Source organism: Lepus europaeus, chromosome 11 (genome assembly GCF_033115175.1).
Source record: "Lepus europaeus isolate LE1 chromosome 11, mLepTim1.pri, whole genome shotgun sequence".
Taxonomy (NCBI): domain Eukaryota; kingdom Metazoa; phylum Chordata; class Mammalia; order Lagomorpha; family Leporidae; genus Lepus; species Lepus europaeus.
Genome location: NC_084837.1, coordinates 30,394,572 through 30,411,696, shown reverse-complemented (window position 1 = coordinate 30,411,696; position 17,125 = coordinate 30,394,572). Strand labels below are relative to the sequence as shown.

General features: G+C 38.3%; 1 protein-coding gene across 6 annotated transcripts in view; it reads left to right on the top strand.

Moving 5' to 3' along the window:
* TOGARAM1 (TOG array regulator of axonemal microtubules 1) overlaps positions 1 to 17,125 on the top strand; it is a 74,799-nt gene that overhangs the window by 12,102 nt on the left and 45,572 nt on the right. For all 6 annotated transcript variants that reach the window (XM_062205208.1, XM_062205212.1, XM_062205211.1 and 3 more), the window contains 2 exons: positions 10,123 to 10,279; positions 13,277 to 13,411. In XM_062205208.1, the coding sequence (XP_062061192.1) occupies positions 10,123 to 10,279; positions 13,277 to 13,411 (292 nt within the window). The remainder of the gene's footprint in view (positions 1 to 10,122; positions 10,280 to 13,276; positions 13,412 to 17,125) is intronic.

The window sequence follows — 17,125 nt, the reverse complement described above, 5'->3', positions numbered from 1 at the left end:
CTAGTCTCTTTTTCTGCCACTCTAATTTTCAAATAAATACATAATTCTTAAACAAAAGAAAAGAAAAAAAATGGTCAAGATTTTATTCAGAAAGTCAGTTTAAGAATATGAAGGTGCTTTTTTGGCCCCATATTCTTACAGATTCCTTTAGAAGGAGTTTCAATAGTACTCTGCAAAATAATTCCCTTTGTAACCAGATTGATATACTAGCCCTCTGCTTCTACACCTAAAAATCAGATTTATATATATATATATATATATATATATATATATATTTAAAGATTTATTTATTTGAAAGACAGAGTTACAGAGAGAGGTAGAGACAGAGAGATCTTCCATCTGCTGGTTCACTCTGCAATGGCCGGAGCTGCGCCGATCCGAAGCCAGGAGCCAGGAACTTCTTCTGGGTCTCCCACATGGATTCAGGGGCCCAAGGACTTGGGCCATCTTCTACTGCTTTCCCAGGCCATAGCAGAGAACTGGATTGGAAGAGGAGCAGCCAGGACTAGAACCGGCACCCATACAGGATGCTGGTGCTTCAGTGCCACAGCGCCGGCCTCTGATTATATTTTTTAAAACAAGGAAGTATTTTTTAATTGCTTAAATAATGCCAAAGTGATCAATTTTGCTGTTATATATTATCTAACTCTTTCATATTCTGCTTTAAATATACAAAGACAAAGCAATTTGGACTTTTTTGAAACTTAAGGGTATAATTGGAGAAAATTAAACTGACTTCTTACACAGAAAATTTCAGTTCTTATAGTTTTTAATTAGGCTGATACTCTGCACAGAAAAATTTCAAATATGTTAGTTTTCTTCTTTTTTTAAGATTTTATTTATTTACTTGAGAGGTAGAGTTGCAGACAAAGAGACAGAGAGACAGGGAGAAAGGTCTTCCATCCGCTCAAATAGCCGCAAAGGCTGGTGCTGGACTAATCTGAAGCCAGGAGTCAGGAGTGTCTGCCTGGTCTCCTACGCGAGTGCAGTGCCCCAGGTGCTTGGGCTACCTTCTACTGCTTTCCCAGGCCATAGCAGAGAGCTGAATCGGAAGAGAAGCAGCAGGGATACCAACTGGCACCCATATGGGATGCTGGCACCTCAGGCAGAGGCTTAGCCTACTATGCCATAGCGCTGACCCCATTAGTTTTCTTTAAGGTGTTAAAATGCATGACATGCTTTAGCCTTTCTTTTTTTGACAGGCAGAGTTAGAGAGAGAGAGAGAAAGACAGAGAGAAAGTCTTCCTTCCATTGTTTCACGCCCCAAATGGCCGCTACGGCTGGCGCACTGTGCCGATCCGAAGCTAGGAGCCAGGTGCTTCTTCCTGGTATCCCATGCAAGTGCAGGGCCCAAGCACTTGGGCCATCCCCCACTGCCTTCCTGGGCCACAGCAGAGAGCTGGCCTGGAAGAGGAGCAACCAGGACAGAATCTGGCGCCCCAACCGGGACTAGAACCCGGAGTGCCGGAGCCACAGGCGGAGGATTAGCCAAGTGAGCCACGGTGCTGGCCTGCTTTAGCCTTTCTTAAAAGAACTGTACTGCTACTGTACAGTATATATAACATTATATATATCATTATAATAGAACTGTACTGACAGTTTAAGCTAGTTTAAGGAATATAAATGATTTGTTTTTATAATTACTAATATGAGAATTTTAAGTATCATGACAATACTTTCTTATATCCACACTCATGAAGCTTTTGTATGTACATTCAGAATAAAAGGTTAGATTACAAATCTTTAAAAATATGTGTATGGGCATTTGCTTTCTAAAAGAGAAAAGAGGGTAGTAGTTTGAGATTAGTGAAGAGTTAAATTATCTACTAGAGCAAAATCTGAGAGAAAACTTGTTTTTTTCTCTCCTTCCCACTCATAAATCTACCCTCCAAAAAGGAGATCAGGTAATAAAAGACAACTAACCATTCATAAAAAGAAAAAGCATGTATATCTGATATCAATCGGCATTTTCAGTACATACTATATACAGTATATAAGGTACTGTTACTGGCAGCTCAGCCCCATCCATAGTACCAAATCAAAATAAAATCATCCAGTTTGATCGGATGTATGATTTTTCAATGTAATGATAGGAAAAAAGGTTACAAGACAGAGGTAGGAAATAGATTGGAGACCTTTGAATACCAGGCTAAAGAGTTTAGCCTGTTACGTTGACAGTGATTTCAGATTATAGGTTTTCTGGAGGGTGAATAGGTGGGAGGACTTTTTTTTTTTTTTTTAGTTTCTTCATTTGATGCGTAGAGTTATAGACAGTGAGAGAGAGAGACAGAGAGAAAGATCTTCCTTCTGTTATTTCACTCCCCAAATGGCTGCTACAGCCGGCGCTGCTTCTGTCCGAAGCCAGGAGCCAGGTGCTTCTTCCTGGTCTCACATGCAGGTGCAGAGGCCCAAGCACTTGGGCCATCCTCCACTGCCCTCCCGGGCCACAGCAGAAAGCTGGACTGGAAGAGGAGCAACGGGACCAGAACCCAGTGCCTATATGGGATGCCAGCGCTGCAGGCAGAGGATTAACCAAGTGAGCCACGGCGCCAGCCCCTGACTTTTTTTTTTTTTTTTAAAGCAATGTTCCAGGAAAATTAATCACGACAGTAGTAATGTGTATGATTTTGTTTTGTTTTAAAGAGAAGCTGGAGATTGGAAACCAGAAGACCAATTGGATGCTTGATTAGGCTGATTTAAGTGTGAGGTATTTAGTTTTATTAGGATTAGGAAGATAACAGGATTAGACTGGAAAGAAGAGGTGAATGCAAGAGTTATTTCAAAAGATTTAGTGACTGCATATTGGAGGAGAGGGAGACCAAAAGGCATAACTCTAAAATTTGAATAGGAAGAATTATTGCATTGCAGATTGATGAGTAGACATAGGAAAGTCTAAAAAAGAAGTTAATTTGGGGGAGGAATTGGGTTTTTGGTGAAAGAAGATAGAATATATCAGTTGAGTTGAAGACCTCCATTAAAGGATCATGAAAATAGACACACAGATTCTTGAATTCATGTACTAAGAAGTAATTTCTGAGTATGTGTGTGTTCCCCAATGAATAGCTGATAGAGCAAGAGAAGAGTACTTAGGACCAAATCTTGGTATAAATACCATTTAGGGAATAGCAGGAGATACAGCCAAATAAGGCAAAGAGAATGTGTGCTTAGGAATTGGAAGAGAACCAAGGAAGAACAAGATTTTAGAAGCAAAGTGGTGGCCAAGTTTTAAAGAGTGATCAGTACCATTAAAGGCAGTATAGAGATTGAAGATAATGAAATCTGAAAAGCACAATTTGTTCTTATATATAACATCTTATTACTCATAAAATTATTTTAAAGGTACTTTTCTCTTGATTTTATCTTTCTCAGTATCCTGTTAATTCTGATTGTAAAATGTATGCATGCTTTATAGAAAATTTGAAAAATATAAAAGACAAAGAAAAATTAAAAATTTCTGTAATCCCACTACTGAGAATGGTTTGCAGTCAATATTTTGTTGCCTGTACTTCTTGTATCATTTTAATATATGTTTATAGGCATAGATTTTTTTCCCATAAATGAAAGTCTCCCTTTTTTCAGTTACTTTATCATGAACTATTTTTCTGTAACATCAAATAATCTGTAGTAGAAACTTTATTTTTTTATTTTAACTTTTATTTAATAAATATAAATTTCTAAAGTACAGCTTTTGGATTACAGTGGCTTTTTCCCCCCATAAGTTCCCTCCCACCCTCAACCCTCCCATCTCCCACTCCCTCTGCCATTCCATTCACATCAAGATTCATTTTCAATTATCTTTATATACAGAAGATCGATTTAGTATATATTAAGTAAAGATTTCAACAGTTTGCACCCACACAGAAACACAAAGTGAAATACTGTTTGAGTACTAGTTATAGCATTAATTCACATTGTACAACACATTAAGGACAGAGATCCTACATGAGTGACTCCTGTTGTTGACTTAACAATTAACACTCTTGTTTAAGGTGTCAGTGATCACCCTAGGCTCTTGTCATGAGTTGCCAAAGCTTTGGAAGCCTTTTGAGTTTGCCAACTCCAATCTTATTTAGACAAGGTCATAGTCAAAGTGGAAGTTCTCTCCTCCCTTCAGAGAAAAGGTACCTCCTTCTTTGATGGCCCGTTGTTTCCACTGGGGTCTCACTCAGAGATCTTTCATTTAGGTTTTGTTTTTGGTTTTTTTGTTGTTGTTGTTGTTGTTTGTTTGTTTGTTTGCCAGAGTGTCTTGGCTTTCCATGCCTAAAATACTCTCATGGGCTCTTCAGCCAGATCCAAATGCCTTAAGGGCTGATTCTGAGGCCAGAGTGCTGTTTAGGACATCTGCCATTCTATGAGTCTGCTGTGTATCCCGCTTCCCATGTTGGATTGTTCTCTCCTTTTTAGTTCTATCAGTTAGTGTTAGCAGACACTGGTCTTGTTTATGTGATCCCTTTGACACTTAATCCTATCATTATGATCAATTGTGAACTGAAACTGATCACTTGGACTAGTGAGATGGCATTGGTACATGCCACCTTGATGGGATTTGAATTGGAATCCCCTGGCACATTTCTAGCTCTACCATTTGGGGCAAGTCCAATTGAGCATGTCCCAAATTGTACATCTCCTCCCTCTCTTATTCCCACTCTTATATTTAACAGGGATCGCTTTTCAGTTAAATTTAAACGACTAAGAATAATTGTGTGTTAATTAAAGAGTTCAACCAATACTATTAAGTAGAACAAAAAAAAATATTAAAAGGGATAAAGTATTAAGTTTTTCATCAACAGTCAGGACAAGGGCTGATCAAGTCACTGTTTCTCATAGTGTACATTTCACTTCAACAGGTTTCTTTTTTGGTGCTCGGTTAGTTGTCACCAATCAGGGAGAACATATGATATTTGTCCCTTTGGGACTGGCTTAATTCACTTAGCATAATGTTTTCCAGATTCCTCCATTTTGTTGCAAATGACTGGATTTCATTGTTTTTAACTGCTGTATAGTATTCTATAGAGTACATGTCCCATAATTTCTTTATCAGGTCTTGTAATAGAAACTTTAATGGCTATTTAGTATGAGATTATATAATATCTGGTCTGTTCAACTGATCTCTTACTTTAGAATATTTAAACTTTTAAAATGTTTTTTTTTTTTGCCCACTATATAGTGGATTGTTATTTGCTCTGACATATTATTGACTAATAATGAGATAATTATGATGTTCTAACTTTGCATCCTTTTATGTATATTATTAAGAATATTTTAGAGCCGGCGCCGTGGCTTAACAGGCTAATCCTCCGCCTTGCGGCGCCGGCACACCGGGTTCTAGTCCCGGTCGGGGGACCGATCCTTTCCCGGTTGCCCCTCTTCCAGGCCAGCTCTCTGCTGTGGCCAGGGAGTGCAGTGGAGGATGGCCCAAGTGCTTGGGCCCTGCACCCCATGGGAGACCAGGAGAAGCACCTGGCTCCTGCCATCGGAACAGCGCGGTGCGCCGGCCGCAGCGCACCTACTGCAGCGGCCATTGGAGGGTGAACCAACGGCAAAAAGGAAGACCTTTCTCTCTGTCTCCCTCTACTGTCCACTCTGCCTGTCAAAAAAAAAAAAAGATATTTTAAAGAACTAGTAGAGTCATATTAATGTCTGTCCTGTATCTTTGATATGGTAGATGTTTGATATGCAGAAAATTCAGATTTGGTCCCTGTAATCATACTAAGAGAGAAAAGAAAGGAAATAATGCCTCACCCCCCCCCCAAAAAAAAAAACAGCCCAAGAATGTAAGTATAGAAAGTATAAAAGTGATTAGTGTGGGAACAAAGTCTTTTCCTCTGAAACTGAAAGAAAAACAGAAGAAAGATAAGTTATAACGTAGAAAATTTTTGAGGTAACAGAAAGGGTGGTATGTGTATGTATCAGTGTGTGTGTGTGTGTGTGTGTTTAAGTCAAAAGAAAGGATTATATGACCTGTGGTGAAATGTTTATCAAGATTTAATGTACTTGGGAATTGCCTTGGTATCTTGTTTAAGATTCTGATTCAGTTTATCTGGAATGTGTCATGAGATTACATGTCTAATGAGCTCCTAAGTGTTGCTGATCTGTGAACCACATAAAGCAGAGCTCTAATATTAGATTTCCAGATTCTGTTCAATTAAGAGGCAAGCTAAGAATCGAAAGTAGAGCAACAGAGAGTTGAAGAATGTAGGAATGATTCAGAATATTTAATATATCACATTTAATCAGTAATCAGAAAATCTAAAATTATTAAACTGCACTAGGGTACTGATCAGACCATAAAATGAAATTCAGTTCCATTACTGCTGCCATCTGTGTGTACACAATTGTTTGTCCATGTGCTTAGTCAGAATCAGAACCAAAAATAGACTTTGTGAAGATTCTAACCCACGGCACAAGTCAAAATGCTCAGTCACTATATGAAGAAAGGTTAACCAAGAACTCAAGGTCCCAGGTCTCAAGAAGGAATCTCTTTTTTGATTTTCATGTTAAGACCCAGAGAAACCATATATTAGTGAAACCTTGAAAAATATCTGTCACACAAGAAATCAAATATATGCCTGGTTATTTTACATACAATTTAATTATTTTGCATACAATTTGTTTTTGTTAAAAAGTCGGTTAACAGGGGCTGGCTTTGTGGTGTAGCAGGTTAATCCACCGCCTGCAATGCTGGCATCCCGTATGCACAACGGTTCCAGTCCCAGCTGCACCACTTCCCTCCAGCTCCCTGCTAATGTGCCTGGGAGGGTAGCAGGAGATGGCCCAATTGCTTGGGCCCCTGCACCCATGTGGGAGACCTGGAAGAAGTTCCTTTCTCCTGGCTTCTGCCTTGCCCAGCCCCAGTGATTGCAGTCATTTGGAGAGTGAACCAATGGATGGAAGAGCTCTCTCTCTCTCTTTCCTTTTCTCTGTAACTCTGCCTTTCAAATAAATAAATAAGTCTTTTAAAAAAGAAAAGTCAATAGACTATATCAAGGAAACACCTGGGTTCATAAAATGGAAACTATTATAGACTGAACAGTGTAAGACTTTTTTTAATGTTTTATGGATAACCTTGTTAGCTGAGAACTACAGAGTTCAGTCTCAGTATTATTCTGCCCTTGTGTAGGCAGTATAAAGATATCAACAATAACATTTTAACCTGGGGCTGGCTCTGTTGCGCAGTGGGTTAACACCCTGGTCTGAAGCACTGGCTCAAGTCCCTGCTGCTCCACTTCTAATCCAGCTCTCTGCTATGGCCTGGGAAAGCAGTAGGAGATGGCCCAAGTCCTTGGGCCCCTGTACCCGCATGGGAGACCTGGAAGAAGCACTTGTCTCCTGGCTTTAGATTGGTGCAGCTCTGGCCGTTGTAACCAACTGCGGAGTGAACCAGAGGATGGAAGACCCCTCTCTCTCTCTCTGCCTCTCCTCTCTCTGTAACTCTTTTAAATAAATAAATCTTTAAAAAAATTAGCATTTTAACTTAAAAAAAAATTTAGCTGCATGGCTTATATGATGGTCCTTCTAAGGTCTGTCAATTTCCTTCTAATAGGATATCTACCTTAATCCATGTGTATATCATATCTCCCTTATTGGAGTTGCTGCTTCCTTGTCATTGCAATCCTGTACCACTTGTGTCACAGAATGACAAATATATGTTCTGAGAAATGAGTCATGGAAACATCACAGTGCATACTTACACAAACCTAGGTGCTATAGACTACTACACACTTAGGATATATGATATAATCACTTTTGTATATGCAGTTCATCATTAACCAAAATGTCATTACATAGCACATTAAAAAAGTTTGGAAGCAACTCAAATATTCCATAATAGGAGAATGGCACATCTAATCAATGGAATATGATACAGCCATTAAAGGTAATTTATATCCTCAGACTTAATTAAATTTTTAGGGTTTTTGTTCTACAGAAATACTTATTTAATACAGAAGGTTATGTGCATAACAGTGTTCACTGCAAGATTGTTTGTAATAGTGAAAAGTTGTGACAAATAAAAAGTCTACACACACTTGATCTTAGCCAAAAGGCCGAGAAGCGATACAAATAAAAAGTCTGTCAGTTGAGAATTGTGAGTCCAAATGTGGAATACTGGGCAACCATTAAAAATAAACAGCATGTATGTGTGGGTTAACATGGAAGGATGTCTCCAATATGCTTAGTATTTATTATGTGGTAGAACATTGTGTAATCTGTTTTTTTTTTTTCTCAAAGGTAGCTTATTTAAGAATGTTTATATAGAAGAAAGGATATGTTAATAGGGTTTATTAGTAGCACTCTAGTAAGAAAGATGGCAAAGACAAATTTGGCTTTGTATCTTATTTACTTCTATATTTTCATTTTTACAATAAGCAGTTACTATTTTTGTAATTAAAGTTGTGACACTTATGAGGGGTTTTAACATGGGGAGTATTTTTATTGTAATATTAAATACAAATGCAGGATAAAATTTTACAAATACTATCACAATGGTGTTTCTTAAAGTGTGTGTAATAATTTGAAATGAAACACACGATGATTACAGAAGGTGACTTTGGGTAACAAGAATACTTTTTAATGGTCACAGCCTGACCCAGCCCCACCATTGTGACTATTAGGGGAGTGAACCAGTGGTTGGGAGATGGTTCTTTCTTTGTCTTTCCTACCCTCTGTAACTTTCCCTTTCACTTTCAAAAAATAATTTTTTTTGAGTCCTTTCTCCTTCTGGGCATTCTTTTTTCTTATCAGTCTTTTTTTTTTAAGGATTTATTTATTTATTTGAAAGGCAGAGTTACAGAGAGGCAGAGGCAGAGAAGTCTTCCATTCACTGATTCACTCCTCAAATGGCTGCAACAGCCAGAGCTGGGTCGATCTGAAGCCTGGAGCCAGGAGCTTCTTCCGAGTCTCCCATGCAGGTGCAGGAGCCCAAGGGCTTGGGCCATCTTCTGCTGCTTTCCCAGGTCATAGCAGAGAGCTGGATCAAGTGGAGCAGTCAGGAATTTAACAGGTACCCATATGGAATGCCAGCACTGCAGGTGGTGGCTTTACCTGCTGGCCCCAATCTATCTTTTTAAAGTAGTTATGTTTTTCACAGAATTTGCTGAGAAATAATGAGTTATTTGACAGTAGGTATTTTATAGTCTTATCTTGCATCTTTGTACTTGTGTCTTTGACCAAGATACCTTCTAATATACCTGCTTTCAATTTTACTATATTGTTGCCATTTGATGCTTTGCAAAATTCTCAAAGAAGCATAGTTACAAGATTTATATAAATTTATCAGGTATCTAGATTTGATTGTGTTTGTAAGCTTCAAGTAAATTCAAAGACAGTAACTATCATTTTTTTGTTATTCAGCTGAATTTTTGAACTTTTGATAGCCATGTTGATTGTGAAATGATCCAGAACAATTGAGGTAGTTATTGGTGAGGAATTCTGAACACTTAAATTATGCCCTCATTCAGTTCTTTTACTGATATGGTAGAACTTTAAAAAATATATTATGCAAGCACTTAAAGATCAGGTGAAGTTTGTGAGAAAGGACTTGGAAACCAAGAAAGCACTAGACATATATAAAGTATTGCGTGCTTGGTTTCAACTAAATGAAATATCTTAAGGTCTCCTAAGGAAACCATGACACAGGTAATTATGTCATTTATATTTTGTTTGACTGTAGAAGTTGAAAGTTCATTTGATTCAGTAGGAATAGTAGAGTGGGATGCTTGCTTGATCTTCAGTTGGCATTTATTGTCTAATGCTCGAAAATAGCATAGTTTGAGGAACTATGCTATTAAATCAGATGTTCCTGTCTTCATTTGTCATTTCACCCTTTTTTCTCTTTTGTATTCTATCTTTCCTAGTCATCATATGTGTATTGTGGGAAGGTAAGGTGCAAAAAAGGATTGGACTGAAGTAATAAGAAATAGGGTGGGGGGAATTAGCATTTCTGTCCTGGAATTTTTTGAAAAACTTTGTTAATGTACCCTACTATATTTGAATGTGTTATAAATTTGACAACGTAGACTTTTTTTCCTTGTCGGAATTTCATAATTGGCTCTCAGTTATTTTTGAGGTATTTATTGTCAAGTAGAGTTAACACAAATTTGCTAATTTATTATTCTGTTATAGTTTTCAGCATATGATTTCATCCCATCTCCAAAATTAAAGCCCTCTCAAGGAATGCCAGTCAATGATGATTTATGTTTTAGCAGAAAAAGAGTGTCAAGAAACTTATTTCAGAATAGTCGGGATTTTAATCCAGAGTCTCTTCCTGTATGTGCTGTTGGTAAGTAAAAGTTGCAGGTAGTTGATATGTTGAACTAAGTTAAAGACTTCCCTACTTCTATGACTGGCACTGTGCCCTAACAGGTAAAGTCTCTACCTGCAGTGTTGGCATCCCACATGGGTGCCAGGTTCAAGTCCCAGCTGCTCCACTTCCAATCCAGCTCTCTGCCACAGCCTGAGAGGGCAGAGGAGGATGACCCAAGTCTTCGAGGCCCTGTGCCCATGTGGAAGGCCGGGAAGAAGCTCCTGGTTCCTGGCTTCAGATGGGCCCAGGGAAGACCATTGCAGCCATTTGGGAGTGAACCAGCGGATGGAAGACTTCTCTTTCTGTCTCTCTGCCTCTGCCTCTCTGTAACTCTGCCTTTCAAATAAATAAATAATTAGGAAAAAAAAGGATTTCTCTGCTGCATAGTCCATTTCAAGGACTCATAACTTAAACTAGTGAGCAATTCAAATTCAATAAATATTTACTGAAGATCTGATAAGATTGGACATTTTGAGGTAATTGTCTCATAAGGCTATGGAACGACTTCTCATTGAAACCCATTAAATAGTCATGCAGGGCATTATAATAAACCACCTGTATTTCCTGAACATCTCCTTCATGTTAGGTACTCTTGGGATACAGCAGTCAACTAGAGAAGTACAACTTTCTGCCTAGTAGAACTTGCATTGTAGTTGGAGAGGAGAGTGGACATTAAATAAATATGGTATATTGGGTAGTGATAAATGCTGTAGATAAAAATTAAGCTGAGAAGAGGAATATGAACTAGGGAATATTTTAAATAATATAGTGAAAGGCAGCCATATTCAGAAGGGAGTATTTTAAACAAACTACTCATTATCACAGGAGAATAGTAAATAATTTCAGCAAGAGGGAACAGTCATTATAGAGTAAGTGTATGGGACATGTTTGAGAAAGATGAAAGAGTCTGGTAATCTAGAATCAAATGAGCAAGGGGAAGAGAAATAGAGAATTAAAGAGAAAACAGAAGTCTTTGTAAGGCCTTCTGGGCTACTGAATAGACTTTAGTTTTTATTCTGAATGAGGAACATTTTGAGGAAAGATGTGGATTTTCCAGGCTTATTTTGGCACCATCTTTAAACTAGATAAAAGGAGAGTTAGGGTGAAAACTAGAGAGACTGAATAAGAATTTGCTATAGTAATCCTGAGTAGAGTTGATGAAGGCTTTACCAGGATGGCAGTAAATATAGTCAGAGACAATTGGGTTTTGATTATTTATCAAAGGGAGAGTTAATGTGATTTGCTGGAAGATTGGATATAGAGTGTGAGATGAGGAGTCAAGAATAAGAATTTTTGACTAGAGCAACTGGGAGAGTGTTTATTGCCTAAGTATTGCAGAATGTAAATATGGTGGTGTTTCCAAGAACATGCTCATCGCCATGAACTGTATCAGTTAGAAAAGGCATTAAAGAAGAGGTGGTACTTGAACTGTATCTTTTTGTGATGCATACATACACGTAGTTTTAGGAGAAGTACAGGAAAACAAAGGCTTACATTAGGAATGGGCTTGTGATATAGAAGCTGTGTCAACGCAAGATTTGGTTTAGATTGGGAAAGATAAATTGGAATATGGGGAACCCTTTTGTGCTAGCCTCCAAAATTTGAGCTTGTACTTAGAAGCTTTGAGGACTATTGGAGTATTTTTAAAATTAAGGAACAAAAGCTAGAGTAATAAAATATTTTTAAATGGAATGGGAAGAAATAATCAGGAAGACATGATGACCTGATTTAGAAGATGAAAAAGGAGAGTAGAAAAGGATCTCAAGACTGTGCTTAGTAAAGTTTATTTCTTTTTCTTCTATTAAAAAAAGGAAAGAAAGATGGTGGGATGTTAACATAATGGGAAGGGAAAATGGTTTAGAAGATAAAGATTGAGTCCGCTGTAGGTTGGCATGGACCCAACTACTTGAATCATCATCACTGTACACATTAGCAGGAAGCTGGAATTGACAGCAGAACCAGGACTCAAACCAAGACACTCTGATATGGATAGGAGGTGTTGCAGGTGGCACCTTACTATGCAACCATGCACCACTATTTTGAACTTTTATATGTGTCCAAGTTTCTTGCCATTGAGAAGCTTATTATCTAGTTTATATAGAGTTTAAACAATGAAAAAATAAGACAATATATAAAGAACGACTAAACTGGATGATATGAATTAAAAATACTATAAAGATTCAAGAGTAGAAGAGATAACAGGTATTGAAATAGTTTCAGAAAACTGTGTGAGAGAGGTTGGCTTGAGATGAACTTTAAAGAAGGGAAAAGTTTATAAGTGAGAAGGAGGCAAAAGGAACTATGGTAAGCAGGGAGAAAGTATAACCAAAAGCATTGATGTGAAAATTAACTTAGAAGATATCCAGTACATGAAAGATAAAAAGGCTTAAAATAATAGGGAGACAGTAAAAAATCATAGAATTTCTGAATTACAAAGGACCAGGTCATAGTAGAGAGGAACAGACTAAATTCAAAAGAGGTCCTTATTACATTCTTTAAACTTAGTCACTATGCCAACTAACCAGCCATAGGAGAGGGAAAGAGGTCTGGAAAATGTAGCTAGATACACTTAAAAACTACATGAATGGTGTGTTGTATATTAGAAAAGAAAGCAGAAGACTTTTGCAGTAGAACTTTTTGGATAATATGTATACAACAAATACTGAGAAGAAGGAAGGCCAGGTCTGGAGAAGCCTTTCATAAGGAGAGCAGGGAGAATTTAGGAATACTTTTGTGTGTGTTCTTCAATGTACTTTTCCTTTCCCTGCCCTTCACCAGCCTTCCTTCTGTCGTTTAACTCCTGATACTAATCAGATTTGACGATATCAAGAGCTTTATTCCTTTCTTGCCTGCCTGAACCACTGTATTTGTATTCCTATGTTTAGTCCCAGCAAAATTACATAAACATTTGTGAAATAAGATTTGTTCATGAAGTAAAGTCAACTTCTTTGTGTTTTCTCCTTCCTTCAAAAGGTTCTAGTGGAACTCATCAGACAAATTTTTCTGAAAGGTGTGGAGAACTTGGATTTTCACAAATATGTGGTAAAACTGGCAGTGTGGATTCTGACTTACAATTCCTGGGGACAACTAATAGTCATCAAGATAAAGGTATAAATACTAATTCATTGGAAAACAAATGATTTATAAGTATTATGTAGGATTCCCAACGCTAGCTTAAATGTTATTTTGTATAATTATTCTCATCATAAAAAAAGAAAATAATGCTATATTTTAATAATTTTTAAATTTGTTATCCTACAGTGTTAAATTTTATAACCTTGTTGTAAATATGACTGATTAAAATTATAGAAACTCATGATAGGTGCATTTTAATACCAAGTCATTGGAAATAACACTATCCATTAAAATAGGACTGTGTTAATGGAAGAGAATTGTTTTCCACTAACAGCTTTGAATTTTATGGCTATTTAGAATTTATTACATCTCCACTAGGAAACATAGCTTCCTGACAAGCTCATTATAGATAAGACATAAACACAAAAGGAAAGAGGATTTGAGGATTAGAGTTGACTAGGTTTGATGGTGTTTCTTAAGTTTCCATGCTAATTGATAACTTTTGAACAATTATTATAAGGGTTAGGATCAAATTAAATATTTTTTAAGATTTATTAATTTATTTGAAAGGCAGATTTACAGAGAGGGAAAGGGAGAGAGAGAGAGAGAGAGAGGAGATCCATCCATCTTCCCTCCGCTGGTTCACTCCCCAAATGGCCACAACAACCAGGGCTAGGCCAGGCCAAAACCAGGAGCCAGGAGCTTCATCCAGGTCTCCCATATGGGTGTAGGGGCCAAGCACTTAGGCCATCCTCTACTGCTTTCCCAGGCACATAAGCAGAAAGCTGGACTGGAAGTGGAGCAGCTAGGTCTCAAACCGGCACCAGTGCAGGATGCTGGCACTGCAGGCCACAGCTTAACTCACTGTGCCACAGTGCCAACCCCCAATTAAGTTTCTGTAGAAATATTTTAGTTCTTATTGTATGTCCTTTAGAAAAAAATTGAATGATAGATATATATATTTCTATATTTGTTCTTGAAAAAGAAATGATAAGTTGAAATTAGTGAGATTTAGTTAATATAGTCTTTACATTTTTGCTACTTATTTCTCCACCCACCTCAAACGGCCAAATGAATCCCTAAAGTGCTTGTGGTGTTAGCCACACTACAATGAGAGTTCGCTTTCTTAATAATAGGAGTACTTCCTAAATTATGACCTTTTAATACCTTTAGGACTCATGAGTAATTCAAGAAGGGAGGCTTTGCTGTGTTGCTTAGCTTGTTCCTATTTGGGCTATCTCTGAATGACTACATTATCTGTTAAATTTATTTTTATTTATTTGAAAGATAGAAAGAGAGAAATCTTCTATCTGCTGTTGGTTCACTTTCCAAAAGTCTGCAACAGCCAGGGCTGGACCAGGCCAAAGCCAAGAGCCAGGAACTCAATCTGGTTACCCACCTTGAGTAGCAAGGACCCAAATACTTGAACCATCACCTGCTACCTCCCAAGGTATGCATTAGAAAGAAACTGAAATAGGAAATGGAGCTGGGACATGAAACTAGGCACTGACTTAGAGTTTTATCTAGTGGCCCCAGGTGTGGTTTTGTTTTTTTTGTTTTTTTTTTTTTTTAGATTTATTTTATTTATTTGAAAGGCAGAGTTAGAGAGAGGGAGGGAGAGAGACAGAGACAGACAGAGAGGTCTTCCATCCGCTGGTTCACTCCTCAAATGGCCACAACAGCTGGGACTGGGCCAGGCTGAACTAGGAGCCAGAAGCTTCTTCAGAGTCTCCCACATGGGTGCAGGGGCCCAAGAACTTAGGGCATTTTTCACTTCTTTCCCAGGTGCATTAGCAGGGAGCTGAATCAAAAGTGGAGCAGCCAGGACTCCAACCTGCGCCCATATGGGAAGCCGGTGCTGTAGACAGTGGCTTAACCTAAGCCACAGTGCCAACCCCATGCCTCTGGGTTTTTAGTCTCTCAGAATAGCTTTCAGAGCAGTTATTATAAGGGAGTATCATATTCTTCTAAAGTTAGTAGAATTTAACTCAGTACTTGGTTATAAATCAAAAATTTTGGGGGCCAACATTGTGGCCCCGAGGGCTAGGCTGCTGCCTGCGATGCCAGCATTCCACATTGGAGCGCTGTTTTGATTCCCAGCTGTTCTTGTTTCAGATCCAGCATTCCTGCTAATATTCCTGGGAATGCTGCAGAAGATGGCCCAAATGCTGGGGCCCCTGCCACCCATGAGAGAACAGGAAGGAGGTCCAGGGTCCTGGATTTGGCCTGGCTCAGCTCTGGCTATTGCAGCCATTTGGGAGTGAAACAGTAGATGGATGATCTCTTTCTAGCCCTATGTCTTCTTTTCTCTCTGTCACTCTACCTTTCAAATAAGTAAAATAGAAAAATAAAAATAGTGTTTTTTAAAAAAACACTATCAGGACCACTACCATCTCAGCTAATGTGCTCTATGAAATCTGATGTGTGGACATCAAACCATCCTGTCCCAGTTGTAAATGTTGTAGTGATCCACGCTGAATGTTAGAAATGGTGGTGTATATTGCATGGCATTGGTTCTATTTATGAGGCTACTTCAAAAGTTCATGGAAAATGCATTTAAAAGATAATTTTTTTAAAGATTTATTTATTTATTTGAAAGACAGAGTTACAGAGAGAGGTAGAGACAGAGAGATCTTCCATCTGCTGGTTCACTCCCCAGATGGCCGCAACGGCTAGAGCTGTGCCGATCCGAAGCCAGGAGCTTCTTCTGGGTCTTCCCACATGGGTGCAGGGGCCCAAGGACTTGGGCCATCTCCTACTGCTTTCCCAGGCCATAGCAGAGAGCTGGATTGGAAGAGGAGCATTCGGGACTAGAACTGGTACTCATACGGGATGCCGGCGCTTCAGGCCAGGGCTTTAACCCACTGCACCTCAGCGCCAGCCCCAGATAAGTTCATTTTAGTGCAAGAAAATTTTGAAGTCCATGCTGTTTCTATGAGCATTATAATTATTTTCTTTTTGCATAAGAAGATTTGATGTTTGATTTCATTGTAAGAAATATATAAGATCTCTTTAAAGGTATATATAATGGGGTTATGAAAGCATCAGAATCTATTAATAGAGCACTGCAGTTGAAATCAGGAAACTGAAAGTTTTCATTCTATTCTTAAATATGTAACTGTTTAACTCTGCCATAGTACTCATTTTCATACAAATAAGATTTTGATAGAAATAGAGGTCCTGGGAATGAAGCCCAGTTTCAAACTCTATGCCCCCTGTCTGTGCAGGTTCAACCCCAATTCTCTGTCTAATCCCTTATCCCCAATTCAGTCCTCCCTAAAATAAAGCCTTCTATACTTAAAAAAAAAAAAAAAAAAAAAAATAGAGGTCCTAATCATGTCAGATATGAATTGAAAGAGAAACAATATATAATTTAGTAGTTATTTAGGTATTCAGAAGGATGTTTTTTTGTTAGTATACATAAGCTACATCTTTTGTCATGGAAAATCTTTAAAAATATTCAAGATAAATTTAAGGGAACCATTAAAAGACTACAAATAGACATTTATATTAGTTGAGGAAAAAGAAAATTATCAGTAGGGACCAGTGTTGTGGTGGAGCATGTGGAACCACCACATGTGTTGCTGGTATCCCATATGGGTACCAGTTCAAGTCCTGGATGCTCCACTTCCAATCCAGTTGCTTGCCAATGACTTGGGAAAAGCATCAGAAGATGGCCCAAGTACTTGGGCCCCTACCACCTGGATGGAGACCTGAATGAGGCTCTTGGCTTCAACCTGGCCCAGC